The sequence below is a fragment of the Salmo salar genome, chromosome 18 (genome assembly GCF_965601325.2).
Source record: "Salmo salar chromosome 18, fSalSal1, whole genome shotgun sequence".
NCBI classification, from domain to species: domain Eukaryota; kingdom Metazoa; phylum Chordata; class Actinopteri; order Salmoniformes; family Salmonidae; genus Salmo; species Salmo salar.
This window is the reverse complement of record NC_138308.1, coordinates 102368563-102394718: the sequence shown is the minus strand read 5'-3', so window position 1 is coordinate 102394718 and position 26156 is coordinate 102368563. Positions and strand designations below refer to the sequence as shown.

Genomic DNA, 26156 nt, shown 5'->3' with positions numbered 1-26156 from the left:
TCTATAGTTATAGTCTCTCTATAGTAACTCAGCTCTATAGTTATAGTCTCTCTATAGTAACTCAGCTCTATAGTTATAGTCTCTCTATAGTAACTCAGCTCTATAGTTATAGTCTCTCTATAGTAACTCAGCTCTATAGTTATAGTCTCTCTATAGTAACTCAGCTCTATAGTTATAGTCTCTCTATAGTAACTCAGCTCTATAGTTATAGTCTCTCTATAGTAACTCAGCTCTATAGTTATAGTCTCTCTATAGTAACTCAGCTCTATAGTTATAGTCTCTCTATAGTAACTCAGCTCTATAGTTATAGTCTCTCTATAGTAACTCAGCTCTATAGTTATAGTCTCTCTATAGTAACTCAGCTCTATAGTTATAGTCTCTCTATAGTAACTCAGCTCTATAGTTATAGTCTCTCTATAGTAACTCAGCTCTATAGTTATAGTCTCTCTATAGTAACTCAGCTCTATAGTTATAGTCTCTCTATAGTAACTCAGCTCTATAGTTATAGTCTCTCTATAGTAACTCAGCTCTATAGTTATAGTCTCTCTATAGTAACTCAGCTCTATAGTTATAGTCTCTCTATAGTAACTCAGCTCTATAGTTATAGTCTCTCTATAGTAACTCAGCTCTATAGTTATAGTCTCTCTATAGTAACTCAGCTCTATAGTTATAGTCTCTCTATAGTAACTCAGCTCTATAGTTATAGTCTCTCTATAGTAACTCAGCTCTATAGTTATAGTCTCTCTATAGTAACTCAGCTCTATAGTTATAGTCTCTCTATAGTAACTCAGCTCTATAGTTATAGTCTCTCTATAGTAACTCAGCTCTATAGTTATAGTCTCTCTATAGTAACTCAGCTCTATAGTTATAGTCTCTCTATAGTAACTCAGCTCTATAGTTATAGTCTCTCTATAGTAACTCAGCTCTATAGTTATAGTCTCTCTATAGTAACTCAGCTCTATAGTTATAGTCTCTCTATAGTAACTCAGCTCTATAGTTATAGTCTCTCTATAGTAACTCAGCTCTATAGTTATAGTCTCTCTATAGTAACTCAGCTCTATAGTTATAGTCTCTCTATAGTAACTCAGCTCTATAGTTATAGTCTCTCTATAGTAACTCAGCTCTATAGTTATAGTCTCTCTATAGTAACTCAGCTCTATAGTTATAGTCTCTCTATAGTAACTCAGCTCTATAGTTATAGTCTCTCTATAGTAACTCAGCTCTATAGTTATAGTCTCTCTATAGTAACTCAGCTCTATAGTTATAGTCTCTCTATAGTAACTCAGCTCTATAGTTATAGTCTCTCTATAGTAACTCAGCTCTATAGTTATAGTCTCTCTATAGTAACCCTATAGCACATAGTTAAATTCTGTAGTAACTCTTCCTCCCCTCTCCAGCTCATCCAGATCATCCTTCTGTGGTCCAGCAGCCAGTAAAGGCTTCATCTCAGGAGCAGACTTCCTCCCTGGACCAGGACCAGACTTCCTCCCTGGTAAAGACTCCATCTCCATCCCTTCAATCCCCTCAGACTCTATTAAAGACAGAGAGAGATAATAAACTGACCAGACAGAGAGAGAGACAGATAGAGATAATAAACTGACCAGACAGAGAGAGAGACAGATAGAGATAATAAACTGACCAGACAGAGAGAGAGACAGATAGAGATAATAAACTGACCAGACAGAGAGAGAGACAGATAGAGATAATAAACTGACCAGACAGAGAGAGAGACAGATAGAGATAATAAACTGACCAGACAGAGAGAGAGACAGATAGAGATAATAAACTGACCAGACAGAGAGAGAGACAGATAGAGATAATAAACTGACCAGACAGAGAGAGAGACAGATAGAGATAATAAACTGACCAGACAGAGAGAGAGACAGATAGAGATAATAAACTGACCAGACAGAGAGAGAGACAGATAGAGATAATAAACTGACCAGACAGAGAGAGAGACAGATAGAGATAATAAACTGACCAGACAGAGAGAGAGCAGATAGAGATAATAAACTGACCAGACAGAGAGAGAGACAGATAGAGATAATAAACTGACCAGACAGAGAGAGAGAGACAGATAGAGATAATAAACTGACCAGACAGAGAGAGAGAGACAGATAGAGATAATAAACTGACCAGACAGAGAGAGAGACAGATAGAGATAATAAACTGACCAGACAGAGAGAGAGACAGATAGAGATAATAAACTGACCAGACAGAGAGAGAGACAGATAGAGATAATAAACTGACCAGACAGAGAGAGAGACAGATAGAGATAATAAACTGACCAGACAGAGAGAGAGACAGATAGAGATAATAAACTGACCAGACAGAGAGAGAGACAGATAGAGATAATAAACTGACCAGACAGAGAGAGAGACAGATAGAGATAATAAACTGACCAGACAGAGAGAGAGACAGATAGAGATAATAAACTGACCAGACAGAGAGAGAGACAGATAGAGATAATAAACTGACCAGACAGAGAGAGAGACAGATAGAGATAATAAACTGACCAGACAGAGAGAGAGACAGATAGAGATAATAAACTGACCAGACAGAGAGAGAGACAGATAGAGATAATAAACTGACCAGACAGAGAGAGACAGATAGAGATAATAAACTGACCAGACAGAGAGAGAGACAGATAGAGATAATAAACTGACCAGACAGAGAGAGAGACAGATAGAGATAATAAACTGACCAGACAGAGAGAGAGACAGATAGAGATAATAAACTGACCAGACAGAGAGAGAGACAGATAGAGATAATAAACTGACCAGACAGAGAGAGAGACAGATAGAGATAATAAACTGACCAGACAGAGAGAGAGACAGATAGAGATAATAAACTGACCAGACAGAGAGAGAGACAGATAGAGATAATAAACTGACCAGACAGAGAGAGAGACAGATAGAGATAATAAACTGACCAGACAGAGAGAGAGACAGATAGAGATAATAAACTGACCAGACAGAGAGAGAGACAGATAGAGATAATAAACTGACCAGACAGAGAGAGAGACAGATAGAGATAATAAACTGACCAGACAGAGAGAGAGACAGATAGAGATAATAAACTGACCAGACAGAGAGAGAGACAGATAGAGATAATAAACTGACCAGACAGAGAGAGAGAGACAGATAGAGATAATAAACTGACCAGACAGAGAGAGAGACAGATAGAGATAATAAACTGACCAGACAGAGAGAGAGACAGATAGAGATAATAAACTGACCAGACAGAGAGAGAGACAGATAGAGATAATAAACTGACCAGACAGAGAGAGAGACAGATAGAGATAATAAACTGACCAGACAGAGAGAGAGAGACAGATAGAGATAATAAACTGACCAGACAGAGAGAGAGACAGATAGAGATAATAAACTGACCAGACAGAGAGAGAGACAGATAGAGATAATAAACTGACCAGACAGAGAGAGAGACAGATAGAGATAATAAACTGACCAGACAGAGAGAGACAGATAGAGATAATAAACTGACCAGACAGAGAGAGAGACAGATAGAGATAATAAACTGACCAGACAGAGAGAGAGACAGATAGAGATAATAAACTGACCAGACAGAGAGAGAGACAGATAGAGATAATAAACTGACCAGACAGAGAGACAGAGATAATAAACTGACCAGACAGAGAGAGAGACAGATAGAGATAATAAACTGACCAGACAGAGAGAGAGACAGATAGAGATAATAAACTGACCAGACAGAGAGAGAGACAGATAGAGATAATAAACTGACCAGACAGAGAGAGATAGAGATAATAAACTGACCAGACAGAGAGAGATAGAGATAATAAACTGACCAGACAGAGAGAAGAGATAATAAACTGACCAGAAGAGAGACTAGAGATAATAAACTGACCAGACAGAGAGAGAGACAGAGATAATAAACTGACCAGACAGAGAGAGAAAGATAGAGATAATAAACTGACCAGTAATTCTAGGAAACATTAGAATCATAAAGACTGATTACTTTGGGAAGGAGTCTGTGTTTTCTGTTGACCACCTGGAGAGGTGGAGAGGGATTGGTTGGTCTCTTCAGCTTTCCCTGAGGACAAGAACAGATAGTCAGAACCCACATGTTGGTGAGCAAACCTTAAAAACATGACAATGCAGACACAGACGCACAACACACACACACACACACACACACACACACACACACACACACACACACACACACACACTACTTACTCAGCTCTTCTTTGAGTTCATCTGTAAAAATTAAATAAAGATAGTGAGATAGTGATAATTAAATAATCATTGAATCATGAGATGTATACACTACATGACCAAAAGTATGTGGACACCTGCTATTATCTAACATGAGGTAGAAACACTACATGACCAAAAGTATGTGGACACCTGCTCATTGAACATTTAATTCCAAAATCATGGGCATTAATATGGAGTTGGTCCCCCTTTGCTGCTATAACAGCCTCCACTATTCTGGGAAGGCTTTCCACTAGATGATGGAACATTGCTGTGGGGACTTGCTTCCATTCAGCCACAAGAGCTTTAGTGAGGTCTCCCTCTCTCTCTTCTCTCAGAGGACCTGAGCCCTAGGACCATGCCTCAGGACTATCTGGCCTGATGACTCCTTGCTCTCCCCAGTCCACCTGGTTGTGCTGCTGCTCCAGTTTCAACTGTTCTGCCTGCGGCTATGGAACCCTGATCTGTTCACCGGACATGCTCCCGGTCCCAGACCTGCTGGTTTCAACTCTCTAGAGACAGCAGGAGCGGTAGAGATACTCTGAATGATCAGCTATGAAAAGCCAACTGACATTTACTCCTGAGGTGCTGACCTGTTGCACCCTCGACAACCACTGTGATTATTATTATCTGACCCTGCTGGTCATCTATGAACATTTGAACATCTTGGCCATGTTCTGTTATAATCTCCACCCGGCACAGCCAGAAGAGGACTGGTCACCCCTCAGAGCCTGGTTCCTCTCTACCCAGTACAACCAGTAGAGGACTGGTCACCCCTCAGAGCCTGGTTCCTCTGGTCTACCCAGTACAGCCAGTAGAGGACTGGTCACCCCTCAGAGCCTGGTTCCTCTCTACCCAGTACAGCCAGTAGAGGACTGGTCACCCCTCAGAGCCTGGTTCCTCTCTACCCAGTACAGCCAGTAGAGGACTGGTCACCCCTCAGAGCCTGGTTCCTCTGGTCTACCCAGTACAGCCAGTAGAGGACTGGTCACCCCTCAGAGCCTGGTTCCTCTCTACCCACTACAGCAAGTAGAGGACTTGCCACCTCTCAGAGCCTGGTTCGTCTCTACCCAGTACAGCCAGTAGAGGACTGGTCACCCCTCAGAGCCTGGTTTCTCTCTAGGCTTCTTCCTAGGTTCCTGCCTTTCTAGGGAGTTTTTCCTAGCCACCGTGCTTCTACACCTGCACTGCTTGCTGTTTGGGGTTTTAGGCTGGGTTTCTGTACAGCACTTGGCGGTCCCATTCTGGGAGATTCTGTGGCCTACCACTAAACGGCTGAGACATTTTTGCTTGTAGATGTTTCCACTCCACAATAACAGCACTTATACTTGACCGGGGCAGCTCTAGCAGGGCAGAAACTTGATGAACTGACTTGTTGGAAAGGTGGCATCCTATGACGGTGCCACGTTGAAAGTCACCGAGCTCTTCAGTAAGGCCATTCTACTGACAATGTTTGTCTATGGAGATTGCATGGCTGTGTGCTTGATTTTATACACCTGTCAGCAACGGGTGGTGCTGAAATAGAATCCACTAATTTAAAGAGTTGTCCACATACTTTAGTATATATAGTGCAGTTAATCAGTGTAATATATAGTGTAGTTAACCAGTGTAATATACAGTGTAAATATAATGTGTATATATAGTGTAATATATAGTGTAATATATAGTGTAGTTAACCAGTGTAATATATGGTGTAGTTAATCAGTGTAATATATAGTGTAGTTAACCAGTGTAATATATAGTGTAATATATAGTGTAGTTAATAAGTGTAATATATAGTGTAGTTAATAAGTGTAATATATAGTGTAGTTAATCAGTGTAATATATAGTGTAGTCAATCAGTATAATATATAGTGTAGTTAATCAGTGTAGTTAACTAGTGTAATATATAGTGTAGTTAATCAGTGTAATATATAGTGTAGTTAATCAGTGTAATATATAGTGTAATATATAGTGTAGTTAATCAGTGTAATATATAGTGTAATTATATCAGTGTAATATATAGTGTAAGTTATATCAGTGTAATATATAGTGTAGTTAATCAGTGTAATATAGTGTAATATATAGTGTAGTTAACCAGTGTAATATATAGTGTAGTTAATCAGTGTAATATATAGTGTAGTTAATCAGTGTAATATATAGTGTAGTTAATCAGTGTAATATATAGTGTAGTTAATCAGTGTAATATATAGTGTAATATATAGTGTAGTTAATCAGTGTAATATATAGTGTAATATATAGTGTAGTTAATCAGTGTAATATATAGTGTAGTTAACAGTGTAATATATAGTGTAGTTAATCAGTGTAATATATAGTGTAGTTAATCAGTGTAATATATAGTGTAATATATAGCGTAGTTAATCAGTGTAATATATAGTGTAATATATAGCGTAGTTAATCAGTGTAATATATAGTGTAATATATAGCGTAGTTAATCAGTGTAATATATAGTGTAGTTAATCAGTGTAATATATAGTGTAATATATAGTGTAGTTAATCAGTGTAATATATAGTGTAGTTAACCAGTGTAATATATAGTGTAATATATAGTGTAGTTAATCAGTGTAATATATAGTGTAATATATAGTGTAGTTAATCAGTGTAATATATAGTGTAACATATAGTGTAGTTAATCAGTGTAATATATAGTGTAATATATAGCGTAGTTAATCAGTGTAATATATAGTGTAATATATAGCGTAGTTAATCAGTGTAATATATAGTGTAACATATAGTGTAGTTAATCAGTGTAATATATAGTGTAACATATAGTGTAGTTAATCAGTGTAATATATAGTGTAATATATAGTGTAGTTAATCAGTGTAATATATAGTGTAGTTAATCAGTGTAATATATAGTGTAGTTAATCAGTGTAATATATAGTGTAATATATAGCGTAGTTAATCAGTGTAATATAGTGTAGTTAATCAGTGTAATATATAGTGTAGTTAATCAGTGTAATATATAGTGTAGTTAATCAGTGTAATATATAGTGTAGTTAATCAGTGTAATATATAGTGTAATATATAGTGTAGTTAATCAGTGTAATATATAGTGTAATATATAGTGTAGTTAATCAGTATAATATATAGTGTAATATATAGTGTAATATATAGTGTAGTTAATCAGTATAATATATAGTGTAATATATAGTGTAGTTAATCAGTATAATATATAGTGTATATATTTTTTAAGGAAAGTGTTTTCACTTAAATCAATGAAATACATGCAGTTGTGCAACTCACCCCTCTCTCTTGTGACGACCTCTGTAGACAGAGAAGATAAAACATGATGTATTATGGGTACTAGAACAGGACAGACAGACAGACAGACAGACAGACAGACAGACAGACAGACAGACAGACAGGAACACAGTTTTCACTTACATTAATGAAATACATGCATGCAGGTGTAGAAGCACACAGACTTTCACACACAACTTACCGTTCTCTTTTTTGAGCTTCTCTGTAGACAGAAGATAAAACATGATGAATTATGGGTACTAGAACATGAAGACAGACTACACCCTCTCTATTCTGACCTCCTCTGTAGACAGTAGATAAAACATGATGTATTATGGGTACTAGAACATGAAGACAGACTACATCCTCTCTATTCTGACCTCCTCTGTAGACAGTAGATAAAACATGATGTATTATGGGTACTAGAACATGGAGACAGGTACATAGACAGACAGACAGACAGACAGACAGGAACATAGACAGACAGACAGAAAGGAACACAGACAGACAGACAGACAGACAGACAGACAGACAGACAGACAGACAGACAGACAGACAGACAGACAGACAGACAGACAGACAGACAGACAGACAGACAGACAGACAGACAGACAGACAGACAGACAGGCAGGCAGGCAGGCAGACAGGCAGGCAGAAAGGAACATAGACAGTCAGACAGACAGAAAGGAACACAGACAGACAGACAGACAGACAGACAGACAGACAGACAGACAGACAGACAGACAGACAGACAGGCAGGCAGACAGACAGACAGAAAGGAACATAGACAGTCAGACAGACAGAAAGGAACATAGACAGACAGACAGACAGAAAGGAACATAGACAGCCAGCCAGCCAGCCAGCCAGACAGACAGACAGACAGACAGACAGAAAGGAACACAGACAGAAAGGAACACAGACAGACAGGAACACAGACAGACAGGAACACAGACAGACAGGAACACAGACAGACAGACAGACAGACAGACAGACAGACAGACAGACAGACAGACAGACAGACAGACAGACAGACAGACAGACAGACAGACAGACAGACAGACAGACAGACAGACAGACAGACAGACAGACAGACAGGAACACAGTTTGAAATACATGCATGCAGGTGTGGAAGCACACAGACTTTCACACACAACTTACCGTTCTCTTTTTTGAGCTTCTCTGTAGACAGAAGATAAAACATGATGTATTATGGGTACTAGAACATGAAGACAGACTACATCCTCTCTATTCTGACCTCCTCTGTAGACAGTAGATAAAACATGATGTATTATGGGTACTAGAACATGAAGACAGACTACATCCTCTCTATTCTGACCTCCTCTGTAGACAGAAGATAAAACATGATGTATTATGGGTACTAGAACATGAAGACAGACTACATCCTCTCTATTCTGACCTCCTCTGTAGACAGAAGATAAAACATGATGTATTATGGGTACTAGAACATGAAGACAGACTACATCCTCTCTATTCTGACCTCCTCTGTAGACAGTAGATAAAACATGATGTATTATGGGTACTAGAACATGAAGACAGACTACATCCTCTCTATTCTGACCTCCTCTGTAGACAGAAGATAAAACATGATGTATTATGGGTACTAGAACAGACAGACAGACAGACAGACAGCCTTCTCTGTAGCTCAGTTGGTGGAGCATGGTGTTTGCAACGCCAGGCTTGTGGGTTCGATTCCCACGGGGGGCCAGCACAGAAGAAAATAAATGTATGAAATGAAATGTATTCATTCATTACTGTAAGTCGCTCTAGATAAGAGCGTCTGCTAAATGACGTAAATGAAGACAGACTACATCCTCTCCTTTCTGACCTCTGTAGACAGTAGATAAAACATGATGCATTATGGGTACAAGAATATGAAGACAAGTACATAGACACATAGGCAGACAGGAACATAGACAGACACAAACTATTTACTCAGCTGTTCATCTGGTGTAAAAATTAAATAAAGATAGTGGGATAGTGTAATTAAATAATCATTGAATCATGAGATTTATACACTACATGACCAGAAGTATGTGGACACCTGCTCATTGAACATCTCATTCCAAAATCAATGGCATTAATATGGAGTTGGTCCCCCCCTTTGCTGCTATAACAGCCTCCACTCTTCTGGGAAGTCATTAATATGGAGTTGGTCCCCCCTTTGCTGCTATAACAGCCTCCACTCTTCAGGGAAGTCATTAATATGGAGTTGGTCCCCCCCTTTGCTGCTATAACAGCCTCCACTCTTCTGGGAAGTCATTAATATGGAGTTGGTCCCCCCTTTGCTGCTATAACAGCCTCCACTCTTCTGGGAAGTCATTAATATGGAGTTGGTCCCCCCTTTGCTGCTATAACAGCCTCCACTCTTCTGGGAAGGCATTAATATGGAGTTGGTCCCCCCTTTGCTGCTATAACAGCCTCCACTCTTCTGGGAAGTCATTAATATGGAGTTGGTCCCCCCTTTGCTGCTATAACAGCCTCCACTCTTCAGGGAAGTCATTAATATGGAGTTGGTCCCCCCTTTGCTGCTATAACAGCCTCCACTCTTCTGGGAAGTCATTAATATGGAGTTGGTCCCCCCCTTTGCTGCTATAACAGCCTCCACTCTTCTGGGAAGTCATTAATATGGAGTTGGTCCCCCTTTGCTGCTATAACAGCCTCCACTCTTCAGGGAAGGCATTAATATGGAGTTGGTCCCCCCTTTGCTGCTATAACAGCCTCCACTCTTCAGGGAAGGCATTAATATGGAGTTGGTCCCCCCTTTGCTGCTATAACAGCCTCCACTCTTCAGGGAAGGCATTAATATGGAGTTGGTCCCCCCTTTGCTGCTATAACAGCCTCCACTCTTCAGGGAAGGCATTAATATGGAGTTGGTCCCCCCTTTGCTGCTATAACAGCCTCCACTCTTCAGGGAAGTCATTAATATGGAGTTGGTCCCCCTTTGCTGCTATAACAGCCTCCACTCTTCTGGGAAGTCATTAATATGGAGTTGGTCCCCCTTTGCTGCTATAACAGCCTCCACTCTTCTGGGAAGTCATTAATATGGAGTTGGTCCCCCTTTGCTGCTATAACAGCCTCCACTCTTCAGGGAAGGCTTTCCACTAGATGATGGAACATTGCTGTGGGGACTTGCTCCTTCTCTCTCTCTACTGCACCTGCTGTCTCTAACTCTGACTGGTCACCCCTCAGAGGACTGGTTCCCCTCTACCCAGTACAGCTAGTAGAGGACTGGCCACCCCTCAGAGCCTGGTTCCTCTCTACCCAGTACAGCCAGTAGAGGACTGGCCACCCCTCAGAGCCTGGTTCCTCTGGTCTACCCAGTACAGCCAGTAGAGGACTGGTCACCCCTCAGAGCCTGGTTCCTCTGGTCTACCCAGTACAGCCAGTAGAGGACTGGTCACCCCTCAGAGCCTGGTTCCTCTCTACCCAGTACAGCCAGTAGAGGACTGGTCACCCCTCAGAGCCTGGTTCCTCTGGTCTACCCAGTACAGCCAGTAGAGGACTGGTCACCCCTCAGAGCCTGGTTCCTCTGGTCTACCCAGTACAGCCAGTAGAGGACTGGTCACCCCTCAGAGCCTGGTTCCTCTGGTCTACCCAGTACAGCCAGTAGAGGACTGGCCACCCCTCAGAGCCTGGTTCCTCTCTACCCAGTACAGCCAGTAGAGGACTGGTCACCCCTCAGAGCCTGGTTCCTCTCTACCCAGTACAGCCAGTAGAGGACTGGTCACCCCTCAGAGCCTGGTTCCTCTCTACCCAGTACAGCCAGTAGAGGACTGGTCACCCCTCAGAGCCTGGTTCCTCTTCTACCCAGTACAGCCAGTAGAGGACTGGTCACCCCTCAGAGCCTGGTTCCCCTCTACCCAGTACAGCCAGTAGAGGACTGGCCACCCCTCAGAGCCTGGTTCCTCTCTACCCAGTACAGCCAGTAGAGGACTGGTCACCCCTCAGAGCCTGGTTCCCCTCTACCCAGTACAGCCAGTAGAGGACTGGTCACCCCTCAGAGCCTGGTTCCTCTGGTCTACCCAGTACAGCCAGTAGAGGACTGGTCACCCCTCAGAGCCTGGTTCCCCTCTACCCAGTACAGCCAGTAGAGGACTGGCCACCCCTCAGAGCCTGGTTCCTCTGGTCTACCCAGTACAGCCAGTAGAGGACTGGTCACCCCTCAGAAACTGGTTCCTCTGGTCTACCCAGTACAGCCAGTAGAAGACTGGTCACCCCTCAGAAACTGGTTCCTCTGGTCTACCCAGTACAGCCAGTAGAGGACTGGTCACCCCTCAGAGCCTGGTTCCTCTGGTCTACCCAGTACAGCCAGTAGAGGACTGGTCACCCCTCAGAGCCTGGTTCCTCTGGTCTACCCAGTACAGCCAGTAGAGGACTGGCCACCCCTCAGATCCTGGTTCCTCTCTACCCAGTACAGCCAGTAGAGGACTGGTCACCCCTCAGAGCCTGGTTCCTCTCTACCCAGTACAGCCAGTAGAGGACTGGCCACCCCTCAGATCCTGGTTCCTCTCTACCCAGTACAGCCAGTAGAGGACTGGTCACCCCTCAGAGCCTGGTTCCTTTCTACCCAGTACAGCCAGTAGAGGACTGGTCACCCCTCAGAGCCTGATTCCCCTCTACCCAGTACAGCCAGTAGAGGACTGGCCACCCCTCAGAGCCTGGTTCCTCTCTACCCAGTACAGCCAGTAGAGGACTGGTCACCCCTCAGAGCCTGGTTCCTCTCTACCCAGTACAGCCAGTAGAGGACTGGCCACCCCTCAGAGCCTGGTTCCTCTGGTCTACCCAGTACAGCCAGTAGAGGACTGGTCACCCCTCAGAAACTGGTTCCTCTGGTCTACCCAGTACAGCCAGTAGAGGACTGGTCACCCCTCAGAGCCTGGTTCCTCTCTACCCAGTACAGCCAGTAGAGGACTGGTCACCCCTCAGAGCCTGGTTCCCCTCTACCCAGTACAGCCAGTAGAGGACTGGTCACCCCTCAGAGCCTGGTTCCTCTGGTCTACCCAGTACAGCCAGTAGAGGACTGGTCACCCCTCAGAGCCTGGTTCCTTTCTACCCAGTACAGCCAGTAGAGGACTGGTCACCCCTCAGAGCCTGGTTCCTCTCTACCCAGTACAGCCAGTAGAGGACTGGTCACCCCTCAGAGCCTGGTTCCTCTGGTCTACCCAGTACAGCCAGTAGAGGACTGGTCACCCCTCAGAGCCTGGTTCCTCTGGTCTACCCAGTACAGCCAGTAGAGGACTGGTCACCCCTCAGAGCCTGGTTCCTCTCTACCCAGTACAGCCAGTAGAGGACTGGTCACCCCTCAGAGCCTGGTTCCTCTGGTCTACCCAGTACAGCCAGTAGAGGACTGGTCACCCCTCAGAGCCTGCTTCCTCTCTACCCAGTACAGCCAGTAGAGGACTGGTCACCCCTCAGAGCCTGGTTCCTTTCTACCCAGTACAGCCAGTAGAGGACTGGTCACCCCTCAGAGCCTGGTTCCTCTCTACCCAGTACAGCCAGTAGAGGACTGGTCACCCCTCAGAGCCTGGTTCCTCTCTACCCAGTACAGCCAGTAGAGGACTGGTCACCCCTCAGAGCCTGGTTCCTCTGGTCTACCCAGTACAGCCAGTAGAGGACTGGTCACCCCTCAGAGCCTGGTTCCTCTGGTCTACCCAGTACAGCCAGTAGAGGACTGGTCACCCCTCAGAGCCTGGTTCCTCTCTACCCAGTACAGCCAGTAGAGGACTGGTCACCCCTCAGAGCCTGGTTCCTCTCTACCCAGTACAGCCAGTAGAGGACTGGTCACCCCTCAGAGCCTGGTTCCTCTGGTCTACCCATGAAATAATCATTGGATGCTTTGTGTGATGTATTGGTGTCTCTACCTTCTTGACCTTTGTGCTGTTGTCTGTGCCCAATAATGTTGCTACCATGCTGTGTTTATACCATGCTGTGTTTCTACCATGCTGTGTTTCTACCATGCTGTGTTGTCATGTGTTGCTACCATGCTGTGTTGTCATGTGTTTCTACCATGCTGTGTTGCTACCATGCTGTATTGTCATGTGTTGCTGCCATGCTGTGTTGTCAAGTGTTGCTACCATGCTGTGTTGTCATGTGTTGCTACCATGCTGTGTTGTCATGTGTTTCTACCATGCTGTGTTTCTACCATGCTGTGTTGCTGCCATGCTGTGTTGCTGCCATGCTGTGTTGTTATGTGTTGCTACCATGCTGTGTTGCTACCATGCTGTGTTGTCATGTTGCTACCATGCTGTGTTGCTACCATGCTGTGTTGTCATGTGTTGCTACCATGCTGTGTTGCTACCATTCTGTGTTGTTATGTGTTTCTACCATGCTGTGTTGCTACCATGCTGTGTTGTCATGTGTTGCTACCATGCTGTGTTGTCATGTGTTGCTACCATGCTGTGTTGTCATGTGTTGCTACCATGCTGTGTTGTCATGTGTTGCTACCATGCTGTGTTGTCATGTGTTGCTGCCATGCTGTGTTGCTACCATTCTGTGTTGTTATGTGTTGCTACCATGCTGTGTTGCTACCATTCTGTGTTGTTATGTGTTGCTACCATGCTGTGTTGCTACCATGCTGTGTAGTCATGTGTTGCTACCATGCTGTGTTTCTACCATGCTGTGTTGCTACCATGCTGTGTTGTTATGTGTTGCTACCATGCTGTGCTGTCATGTGTTGCTACCATGCTGTGTTGCTACCATGCTGTGTTGTTATGTGTTGCTACCATGCTGTGTTGCTACCATGCTGTGTTGTTATGTGTTTCTACCATGCTGTGTTGCTACCATGCTGTGTTGTCATGTGTTGCTACCATGCTGTGTTATGTGTTGCTACCATGCTGTGTTGCTACCATGCTGTGTTGTTATGTGTTGCTACCATGCTGTGTTGTTATGTGTTGCTACCATGCTGTGTTGTTATGTGTTGCTACAATGCTGTGTTTCTACCATGCTGTGCTGTCATGTGTTGCTACCATGCTGTGTTGCTACCATGCAGTGTTATCATGTGTTGCTGCCATGCTGTGTTGCTACCATGCTGTGTTGTCATGTGTTCTGCTACCATGCTGTGTTGTCATGTGTTACTACCATGCTGTGTTTCTACCATGTTGTGTTGTCATGTGTTGCTACCATGCTGTGTTGCTACCAGGCTGTGTTGTCATGTGTTGCTACCATGCTGTGTTGTCATGTGTTGCTACCATGCTGTGTTGCTACCAGGCTGTGTTGTCATGTGTTGCTACCAGGCTGTGTTGTCATGTGTTTCTACCATGCTGTGTTGTCATGTGTTGCTGCCATGCTGTGTTGCTACCATGCTGTGTTGCTACCAGGCTGTGTTGTCATGTGTTGCTACAATGTTGTGATGACACCATGCTGTGTTTCTACCATGCTGTGTTGTCATGTGCTGCTACCATGCTGTGTTTCTACCATGCTGTGCTGTCATGTGTTGCTACCATGCTGTGTTGCTATCATGCAGTGATATCATGTGTTGCTGCCATGCTGTGTTGCTACCATGCTGTGTTGTCATGTGTTTCTACCATGTTGTGCTGTCATGTGTTGCTACCATGCTGTGTTGTCATGTGTTGCTACCATGCTGTTTTGCTACCAGGCTGTGTTGTCATGTGTTGCTACCATGCTGTGCTGTCATGTGATTATACCATGCTGTGTTGCTACCATGCTGTGTTGTCATGTGATGCTGCCTTGCTGTTTTTCTACCATGCTGTGTTGTCGTGTGATTTTACCATGCTGTGTTTCTACCATGCTGTGCTGTCATGTGTTGCTACCATGCTGTGTTGTCATGTGTTTCTACCATGCTGTGTTGTCATGTGTTGCTACCATGCTGTGTTGCTACCATGCTGTGTTGTTACCATGCTGTGGTGTCACGTGTTTCTACCATGCTGTGTTGTTACCATGCTGTGTTGTCATGTGTTGCTACCATGCTGTGTTGCTGCCATGCTGTGTTGATACCATGCTGTGTTGTCATGTGTTTCTACCATGCTGTGTTGCTACCATGCTGTGTTGTTACCATGCTGTGTTGTTACCATGCTGTGGTGTCACGTGTTTCTACCATGCTGTGTTGTTACCATGCTGTGTTGTCATGTGTTGCTACCATGCTGTGTTGCTACCATGCTGTGTTGTTACCATGCTGTGTTGTTACCATGCTGTGGTGTCACGTGTTTCTACCATGCTGTGTTGCTACCATGCTGTGTTGTCATGTGTTGCTACCATGCTGTGCTGTCATGTGTTGCTACCATGCTGTGTTGCTGCCATGCTGTGTTGTCATGTGTTGCTACCATGCTGTGTTGTCATGTGTTGCTACCATGCTGTGTTGTTATGTGTTGCTACCATGCTGTGTTGCTACCATGCTGTGTTGTCATGTTGCTACCATGCTGTGTTGCTACCATGCTGTGTTGTCATGTGTTGCTACCATGCTGTGTTGCTACCATTCTGTGTTGTTATGTGTTGCTACCATGCTGTGTTGCTACCATGCTGTGTTGTTATGTGTTGCTACCATGCTGTGTTGCTACCATTCTGTGTTGTTATGTGTTGCTACCATGCTGTGTTGCTACCATTCTGTGTTGTTATGTGTTGCTACCATGCTGTGTTGTCATGTGTTGCTACCATGCTGTGTTGTCATGTGTTTGCTACCATGCTGTGTTGTCATGTGTTGCTACCATGCTGTGTTGTCATGTGTTGCTACCATGCTGTGTTGTCATGTGTTGCTACCATGCTGTGTTGCTACCATGCTGTGTTGTTATGTGTTGCTACCATGCTGTGTTGCTACCATTCTGTGTTGTTATGTGTTGCTACCATGCTGTGTTGCTACCATTCTGTGTTGTTATGTGTTGCTACCATGCTGTGTTGTCATGTGTTGCTACCATGCTGTGTTGTCATGTTGTGTTGCTACCATGCTGTGTTGTCATGTGTTGCTACCATGCTGTGTTGTCATGTGTTGCTACCATGCTGTGTTGTCATGTGTTGCTACCATGCTGTGTTGCTACCATGCTGTGTTGTCATGTGTTGCTACCATGCTGTGTTGTCATGTTGTGTTGCTACCATGCTGTGTTGTCATGTGTTGCTACCATGCTGTGTTGTCATGTGTTGCTACCATGCTGTGTTGTCATGTGTTGCTACCATGCTGTGTTGTCATGCTGTGTTGCTACCATGCTGTGTTGTCATGTGTTTCTACCATGCTGTGTTGCTACCATGCTGTGTTGTCATGTGTTGCTACCATGCTGTGTTGCTACCATGCTGTGTTGTCATGTGTTGCTACCATGCTGTGTTGTCATGTGTTGCCACCATGCTGTGTTGTCATGTGTTTCTACCATGCTGTGTTGTTATGTGTTGCTACCATGCTGTGTTGCTACCATGCTGTGCTGTCATGTGTTGCTACCATGCTGTGTTGCTACCATGCTGTGTTGTTATGTGTTGCTACCATGCTGTGTTGCTACCATGCTGTGTTGTCATGTGTTTCTACCATGCTGTGTTGCTACCATGCTGTGTTGTTATGTGTTTCTACCATGCTGTGTTGCTACCATGCTGTGCTGTCATGTGTTGCTACCATGCTGTGTTGCTACCATGCTGTGTTGTTATGTGTTGCTACCATGCTGTGTTGTCATGTGTTGCTACCATGCTGTGTTGCTACCATGCTGTGTTGTTATGTGTTGCTACCATGCTGTGTTATGTGTTGCTACCTTGCTGTGTTTCTACCATGCTGTGTTGCTACCATGCTGTGTTGTCATGTGTTGCTACCATGCTGTGTTGCTACCATGCTGTGTTGTCATGTGTTGCTACCATGCTGTGTTGCTACCATGCTGTGTTGCTACCATGCTGTGTTGTTATGTGTTGCTACCATGCTGTGTTGTCATGTGTTGCTACCATGCTGTGTTGTCATGTGTTGCTACCATGCTGTGTTGCTACCATGCTGTGTTGTTATGTGTTGCTACCATGCTGTGTTGCTACCATGCTGTGTTATGTGTTTCTACCATGCTGTGTTTCTACCATGCTGTGTTGTCCTGTGTTGCTACCATGCTGTGTTGCTACCATGCTGTGTTGTCATGTGTTGCTACCATGCTGTGTTATGTGTTTCTACCATGCTGTGTTGCTACCATGCTGTGTTGTCATGTGTTGCTACCATGCTGTGTTGCTACCATGCTGTGTTGTCATGTGTTGCTACCATGCTGTGTTATGTGTTTCTACCATGCTGTGTTGCTACCATGCTGTGTTGTCCTGTGTTGCTACCATGCTGTGTTGCTACCATGCTGTGTTGTCATGTGTTGCTACCATGCTGTGTTATGTGTTTCTACCATGCTGTGTTTCTACCATGCTGTGTTGTCATGTGCTTCTACCATGCTGTGTTGTCATGTGTTGCTACCATGCTGTGTTATGTGTTTCTACCATGCTGTGTTGCTACCATGCTGTGTTGTCATGTGTTGCTACCATGCTGTGTTATGTGTTTCTACCATGCTGTGTTGCTACCATGCTGTGTTGTCATGTGTTGCTACCATGCTGTGTTGTCATGTGTTGCTACCATGCTGTGTTGTCCTGTGTTGCTACCATGCTGTGTTTCTACCATGCTGTGTTGCTACCATGCTGTGTTGTCATGTGTTGCTACCATGCTGTGTTATGTGTTTCTACCATGCTGTGTTATGTGTTTCTACCATGCTGTGTTGCTACCATGCTGTGTTGTCATGTGTTGCTACCATGCTGTGTTATGTGTTTCTACCATGCTGTGTTATGTGTTTCTACCATGCTGTGTTTCTACCATGCTGTGTTATGTGTTTCTACCATGCTGTGTTGCTACCATGCTGTGCTGTCATGTGTTGCTACCATGCTGTGCTGTCATGTGTTGCTACCATGCTGTGTTGTTGTCTTAGGTATCTCTGTATGTAGTGTTGTGTTGTCTCTCTTGTCGTGATGTGTGTTTTGTCCTATATTTGTTTTGTATTTTTAATCCCAGCCCCGTCCCAGCAGGAGTCCTTTAGCCTTTTGGTAGGACGTCTATGTCAATAACCCGCCCAGAGGTTTGATTCGTATATAAGGGAGGGGGGGGTTCATCTTGCAACCAGAACAGATGGACAGGAACAAAGACAGACAGGTAGGAACATCAGACACAAACACACTACTTACCAATGTAGTCATCATATATACCTGTGGATGATAAGAAAAAACAGTCAGTTAGAAGACATGTTGACACATAAAAACATCATGTTATTATCAAACCCTGCTGGTCACCCCTCAGAGCCTGGTTCCCCTCTACCCAGTACAGCCAGTAGAGGACTGGTCACCCCTCAGAGACTGGTTCCCCTCTACCCAGTACAGCCAGTAGAGGACTGGTCACCCCTCAGAGCCTAGTTCCTCTGGTCTACCCAGTACAGCCAGTAGAGGACTGGTCACCCCTCAGAGCCTGGTTCCCCTCTACCCAGTACAGCCAGTAGAGGACTGGTCACCCCTCAGAGCCTGGTTCCTCTCTACCCAGTACAGCCAGTAGAGGACTGGTCACCCCTCAGAGCCTGGTTCCTCTGGTCTACCCAGTACAGCCAGTAGAGGACTGGTCACCCCTCAGAGCCTGGTTCCCCTCTACCCAGTACAGCCAGTAGAGGACTGGTCACCCCTCAGAGCCTGGTTCCCCTCTACCCAGTACAGCCAGTAGAGGACTGGTCACTCCTCAGAGCCTGGTTCCCCTCTACCCAGTACAGCCAGTAGAGGACTGGTCACCCCTCAGAGCCTGGTTCCTCTGGTCTACCCAGTACAGCCAGTAGAGGACTGGTCACCCCTCAGAGCCTGGTTCCTCTGGTCTACCCAGTACAGCCAGTAGAGGACTGGTCACCCCTCAGAGCCTGGTTCCCCTCTACCCAGTACAGCCAGTAGAGGACTGGTCACCCCTCAGAGCCTGGTTCCTCTGGTCTACCCAGTACAGCCAGCAGAGGACTGGTCACCCCTCAGAGCCTGGTTCCCCTCTACCCAGTACAGCCAGTAGAGGACTGGTCACCCCTCAGAGCCTGGTTCCTCTCTACCCAGTACAGCCAGTAGAGGACTGGTCACCCCTCAGAGCCTGGTTCCCCTCTACCCAGTACAGCCAGTAGAGGACTGGTCACCCCTCATAGCCTGGTTCCTCTCTACCCAGTACAGCCAGTAGAGGACTGGTCACCCCTCAGAGCCTGGTTCCCCTCTACCCAGTACAGCCAGTAGAGGACTGGTCACCCCTCAGAGCCTGGTTCCTCTGGTCTACCCAGTACAGCCAGTAGAGGACTGGTCACCCCTCAGAGCCTGGTTCCCCTCTACCCAGTACAGCCAGTAGAGGACTGGTCACCCCTCAGAGCCTGGTTCCTCTGGTCTACCCAGTACAGCCAGTAGAGGACTGGTCACCCCTCAGAACCTGGTTCCTCTGGTCTACCCAGTACAGCCAGTAGAGGACTGGTCACCCCTCAGAGCCTGGTTCCTCTGGTCTACCCAGTACAGCCAGTAGAGGACTGGTCACCCCTCAGAGCCTGGTTCCTCTGGTCTACCCAGTACAGCCAGCAGAGGACTGGTCACCCCTCAGAGCCTGGTTCCTCTGGTCTACCCAGTACAGCCAGTAGAGGACTGGTCACCCCTCAGAGCCTGGTTCCCCTGGTCTACCCAGTACAGCCAGTAGAGGACTGGTCACCCCTCATAGCCTGGTTCCTCTCTACCCAGTACAGCCAGTAGAGGACTGGTCACCCCTCAGAGCCTGGTTCCTCTGGTCTACCCAGTACAGCCAGTAGAGGACTGGTCACCCCTCAGAGCCTGGTTCCTCTCTACCCAGTACAGCCAGTAGAGGACTGGTCACCCCTCAGAGCCTGGTTCCCCTCTACCCAGTACAGCCAGTAGAGGACTGGCCACCCCTCAGAGCCTGGTTCCCCTCTACCCAGTACAGCCAGTAGAGGACTGGTCACCCCTCAGAGCCTGGTTCCTCTGGTCTACCCAGTACAGCCAGTAGAGGACTGGTCACCCCTCAGAGCCTGGTTCCTCTCTACCCAGTACAGCCAGTAGAGGACTGGTCACCCCTCAGAGCCTGGTTCCTCTCTACCCAGTACAGCCAGTAGAGGACTGGTCACCCCTCAGAGCCTGGTTCCTCTCTACCCAGTACAGCCAGTAGAGGACTGGTCACCCCTCAGAGCCTGGTTCCTCTGGTCTACCCAGTACAGCCAGTAGAGGACTGGTCACCCCTCAGAGCCTGGTTCCTCTGGCTACCCAGTACAGCCAGTAGAGGACTGGTCACCCCTCAGAGCCTGGTTCCTCTCTACCCAGTACAGCCAGTAGAGGACTGGTCACCCCTCAGAGCCTGGTTCCTCTGGTCTACCCAGTACAGCCAGTAGAGGACTGGTCACCCCTCAGAGCCTGGTTCCTCTGGTCTACCCAGTACAGCCAGTAGAGGACTGGTCACCCCTCAGAGCCTGGTTCCTCTCTACCCAGTACAGCCAGTAGAGGACTGGTCACCCCTCAGAGCCTGGTTCCTCTGGTCTACCCATGAAATAATCATTGGATGCTTTGTGTGATGTATTGGTGTCTCTACCTTCTTGACCTTTGTGCTGTTGTCTGTGCCCAATAATGTTGCTACCATGCTGTGTTTCTACCATGCTGTGTTGCTACCATGCTGTGTTTCTACCATGCTGTGTTGTCATGTGTTGCTACCATGCTGTGTTGTCATGTGTTTCTACCATGCTGTGTTGCTACCATGCTGTATTGTCATGTGTTGCTGCCATGCTGTGTTGTCAAGTGTTGCTACCATGCTGTGTTGTCATGTGTTGCTACCATGCTGTGTTGTCATGTGTTTCTACCATGCTGTGTTTCTACCATGCTGTGTTGCTGCCATGCTGTGTTGCTGCCATGCTGTGTTGTATGTGTTGCTACCATGCTGTGTTGCTACCATGCTGTGTTGTCATGTGTTGCTACCATGCTGTGTTGCTGCCATGTTGTGTTGTCATGTGTTGCTACCATGCTGTGTTGCTACCATGCTGTGTTGTTATGTGTTTCTACCATGCTGTGTTGCTACCATTCTGTGTTGTTATGTGTTTCTACCATGCTGTGTTGCTACCATGCTGTGTTGTCATGTGTTGCTACCATGCTGTGTTGTCATGTGTTGCTACCATGCTGTGTTGTCATGTGTTGCTACCATGCTGTGTTGCTACCATGCTGTGTTGTCATGTGTTGCTACCATGCTGTGTTGCTACCATTCTGTGTTGTTATGTGTTGCTACCATGCTGTGTTGCTACCATGCTGTGTTGTCTATGTGTTGCTACCATGCTGTGTTGCTACCATGCTGTGTTGTCATGTGTTGCTACCATGCTGTGTGTCATGTGTTGCTACCATGCTGTGTTGCTACCATGCTGTGTTGTTATGTGTTGCTACCATGCTGTGTTGTCATGTGTTGCTACCATGCTGTGTTGCTACCATGCTGTGTTGTCATGTGTTGCTACCATGCTGTGTTGTTATGTGTTGCTACCATGCTGTGTTGCTACCATGCTGTGTTGTTATGTGTTGCTACCATGCTGTGTTGTTATGTGTTGCTACAATGCTGTGTTTCTACCATGCTGTGCTGTCATGTGTTGCTACCATGCTGTGTTGCTACCATGCAGTGTTATCATGTGTTGCTGCCATGCTGTGTTGCTACCATGCTGTGTTGTCATGTGTTCTGCTACCATGCTGTGTTGTCATGTGTTACTACCATGCTGTGTTGCTACCATGTTGTGTTGTCATGTGTTGCTACCATGCTGTGTTGCTACCAGGCTGTGTTGTCATGTGTTGCTACCATGCTGTGTTGTCATGTGTTGCTACCATGCTGTGTTGCTACCAGGCTGTGTTGTCATGTGTTGCTACCATGCTGTGTTGCTACCATGCTGTGTTGTCATGTGTTGCTACCATGCTGTGTTGTCATGTGTTGCTGCCATGCTGTGTTGCTACCATGCTGTGTTGCTACCAGGCTGTGTTGTCATGTGTTGCTACCATGCTGTGTTGTCATGTGTTTCTACCATGCTGTGTTGCTACCATGCTGTGCTGTCATGTGTTGCTACCATGCTGTGTTGCTACCATGCTGTGTTGTCATGTGTTGCTACCATGCTGTGTTGTCATGTGTTGCTACCATGCTGTGTTGTCATGTGTTGCTACCATGCTGTGTTGCTACCATGCTGTGTTGTCATGTGTTGCTACCATGCTGTGTTGTCATGTGTTGCTACCATGCTGTGTTGCTACCATGCTGTGTTGCTACCATGCTGTGTTGTCATGTGTTGCTACCATGCTGTGTTGCTACCATGCTGTGTTGTCATGTGTTTCTACCATGCTGTGTTGCTACCATGCTGTGTTGCTACCATGCTGTGTTGTCATGTGTTGCTACCATGCTGTGTTGTCATGTGTTGCTACCATGCTGTGTTGTCATGTGTTGCTACCATGCTGTGTTGCTACCATGCTGTGTTGTTATGTGTTGCTACCATGCTGTGTTGCTACCATGCTGTGTTATGTGTTTCTACCATGCTGTGTTTCTACCATGCTGTGTTGTCCTGTGTTTCTACCATGCTGTGTTGCTACCATGCTGTGTTGTCATGTGTTGCTACCATGCTGTGTTATGTGTTTCTACCATGCTGTGTTGCTACCATGCTGTGTTGTCATGTGTTGCTACCATGCTGTGTTGCTACCATGCTGTGTTGTCATGTGTTGCTACCATGCTGTGTTATGTGTTTCTACCATGCTGTGTTGCTACCATGCTGTGTTGTCCTGTGTTGCTACCATGCTGTGTTGCTACCATGCTGTGTTGTCATGTGTTGCTACCATGCTGTGTTATGTGTTTCTACCATGCTGTGTTGTCTACCATGCTGTGTTGTCATGTGCTTCTACCATGCTGTGTTGTCATGTGTTGCTACCATGCTGTGTTATGTGTTTCTACCATGCTGTGTTGCTACCATGCTGTGTTGTCATGTGTTGCTACCATGCTGTGTTATGTGTTTCTACCATGCTGTGTTGCTACCATGCTGTGTTGTCATGTGTTGCTACCATGCTGTGTTGTCATGTGTTGCTACCATGCTGTGTTGTCCTGTGTTGCTACCATGCTGTGTTTCTACCATGCTGTGTTGCTACCATGCTGTGTTGTCATGTGTTGCTACCATGCTGTGTTGCTACCATGCTGTGTTGTCATGTGGTGCTACCATGCTGTGTTATGTGTTTCTACCATGCTGTGTTATGTGTTTCTACCATGCTGTGTTGTCATGTGTTTCTACCATGCTGTGTTGCTACCATGCTGTGTTATGTGTTTCTACCATGCTGTGTTATGTGTTTCTACCATGCTGTGTTTCTACCATGCTGTGTTGTCATGTGTTGCTACCATGCTGTGTTGTCATGTGTTTCTACCATGCTGTGTTATGTGTTTCTACCATGCTGTGTTGCTACCATGCTGTGTTGTCATGTGTTGCTACCATGCTGTGTTATGTGTTTCTACCATGCTGTGTTGCTACCATGCTGTGTTGTCATGTGTTGCTACCATGCTGTGTTGTCATGTGTTGCTACCATGCTGTGTTGTATGTGTTTCTACCATGCTGTGTTGCTACCATGCTGTGTTGTCATGTGTTGCTACCATGCTGTGTTATGTGTTTCTACCATGCTGTGTTATGTGTTTCTACCATGCTGTGTTGCTACCATGCTGTGTTGTCATGTGTTGCTACCATGCTGTGTTGTCATGTGTTGCTACCATGCTGTGTTATGTGTTTCTACCATGCTGTGTTTCTACCATGCTGTGTTGTCATGTGTTGCTACCATGCTGTGTTATGTGTTTCTACCATGCTGTGTTGCTACCATGCTGTGTTGTCATGTGTTGCTACCATGCTGTGCTGTCATGTGTTGCTACCATGCTGTGTTGTTGTCTTAGGTATCTCTGTATGTAGTGTTGTGTTGTCTCTCTTGTCGTGATGTGTGTTTTGTCCTATATTTGTTTTGTATTTTTAATCCCAGCCCCGTCCCAGCAGGAGTCCTTTAGCCTTTTGGTAGGACGTCTATGTCAATAACAATTTATTCTGAACTGACTTTCCTAGTTAAAAAAGGTTAAAAATATGAATATAAAATATACAGTATATATTTAGGGATGGGGGGGGGATATAAATTCATCTTGCAACCAGAACAGATGGACAGGAACAAAGACAGACAGGTAGGAACATCAGACACAAACACACTACTTACCAATGTCGTCATCAGATCCACCTGTGGATGATAAGAAAAAACAGTCAGTTAGAAGACATGTTGACACATAAAAACATCATGTTATTATCAAACCCTGCTGGTACCTCCTCAGAGCCTGGTTCCCCTCTACCCAGTACAGCCAGTAGAGGACTGGTCACCCCTCAGAGCCTGGTTCCCCTCTACCCAGTACAGCCAGTAGAGGACTGGTCACCCCTCAGAGCCTGGTTCCTCTCTACCCAGTACAGCCAGTAGAGGACTGGTCACCCCTCAGAGCCTGGTTCCTCTGGTCTACCCAGTACAGCCAGTAGAGGACTGGTCACCCCTCAGAGCCTGGTTCCTCTGGTCTACCCAGTACAGCCAGTAGAGGACTGGTCACCCCTCAGAGCCTGGTTCCTCTCTACCCAGTACAGCCAGTAGAGGACTGGTCACCCCTCAGAGCCTGGTTCCTCTGGTCTACCCAGTACAGCCAGTAGAGGACTGGTCACCCCTCAGAGCCTGGTTCCCCTCTACCCAGTACAGCCAGTAGAGGACTGGTCACCCCTCAGAGCCTGGTTCCCCTCTACCCAGTACAGCCAGTAGAGGACTGGTCACCCCTCAGAGCCTGGTTCCCCTCTACCCAGTACAGCCAGTAGAGGACTGGTCACCCCTCAGAGCCTGGTTCCCCTCTACCCAGTACAGCCAGTAGAGGACTGGTCACCCCTCAGAGCCTGGTTCCTCTCTACCCAGTACAGCCAGTAGAGGACTGGTCACCCCTCAGAGCCTGGTTCCCCTCTACCCAGTACAGCCAGTAGAGGACTGGTCACCCCTCAGAGCCTGGTTCCCCTCTACCCAGTACAGCCAGTAGAGGACTGGTCACCCCTCAGAGCCTGGTTCCTCTGGTCTACCCAGTACAGCCAGTAGAGGACTGGTCACCCCTCAGAGCCTGGTTCCCCTCTACCCAGTACAGCCAGTAGAGGACTGGTCACCCCTCAGAGCCTGGTTCCTCTCTACCCAGTACAGCCAGTAGAGGACTGGTCACCCCTCAGAGCCTGGTTCCCCTCTACCCAGTACAGCCAGTAGAGGACTGGTCACCCCTCAGAGCCTGGTTCCTCTCTACCCAGTACAGCCAGTAGAGGACTGGTCACCCCTCAGAGCCTGGTTCCTCTGGTCTACCCAGTACAGCCAGTAGAGGACTGGTCACCCCTCAGAGCCTGGTTCCTCTCTACCCAGTACAGCCAGTAGAGGACTGGTCACCCCTCAGAGCCTGGTTCCTCTGGTCTACCCAGTACAGCCAGCAGAGGACTGGTCACCCCTCAGAGCCTGGTTCCTCTCTACCCAGTACAGCCAGTAGAGGACTGGTCACCCCTCAGAGCCTGGTTCCTCTGGTCTACCCAGTACAGCCAGTAGAGGACTGGTCACCCCTCAGAGCCTGGTTCCTCTGGTCTACCCAGTACAGCCAGTAGAGGACTGGTCACCCCTCAGAGCCTGGTTCCCCTCTACCCAGTACAG

The 26156-nt window shown here is 46.2% G+C and overlaps 1 protein-coding gene across 1 annotated transcript in view; it reads right to left on the bottom strand.

The window, feature by feature from the left end:
• Positions 1-1250: 1250 nt before the first annotated feature.
• Positions 1251-26156, bottom strand: part of LOC106591299 (uncharacterized) — a 105905-nt gene continuing 80999 nt past the window's right edge. Inside the window, exons 10-17 of the mRNA XM_082964613.1 lie at positions 24669-24689; positions 18615-18635; positions 8637-8657; positions 7681-7701; positions 7482-7502; positions 4218-4238; positions 3997-4071; positions 1251-1531 (exon numbers count right to left, since the gene is read on the bottom strand). Of these exons, the coding sequence (XP_082820739.1) occupies positions 1350-1531; positions 3997-4071; positions 4218-4238; positions 7482-7502; positions 7681-7701; positions 8637-8657; positions 18615-18635; positions 24669-24689 (383 nt within the window). The 3' untranslated portion in view covers positions 1251-1349. The remainder of the gene's footprint in view (positions 1532-3996; positions 4072-4217; positions 4239-7481; positions 7503-7680; positions 7702-8636; positions 8658-18614; positions 18636-24668; positions 24690-26156) is intronic.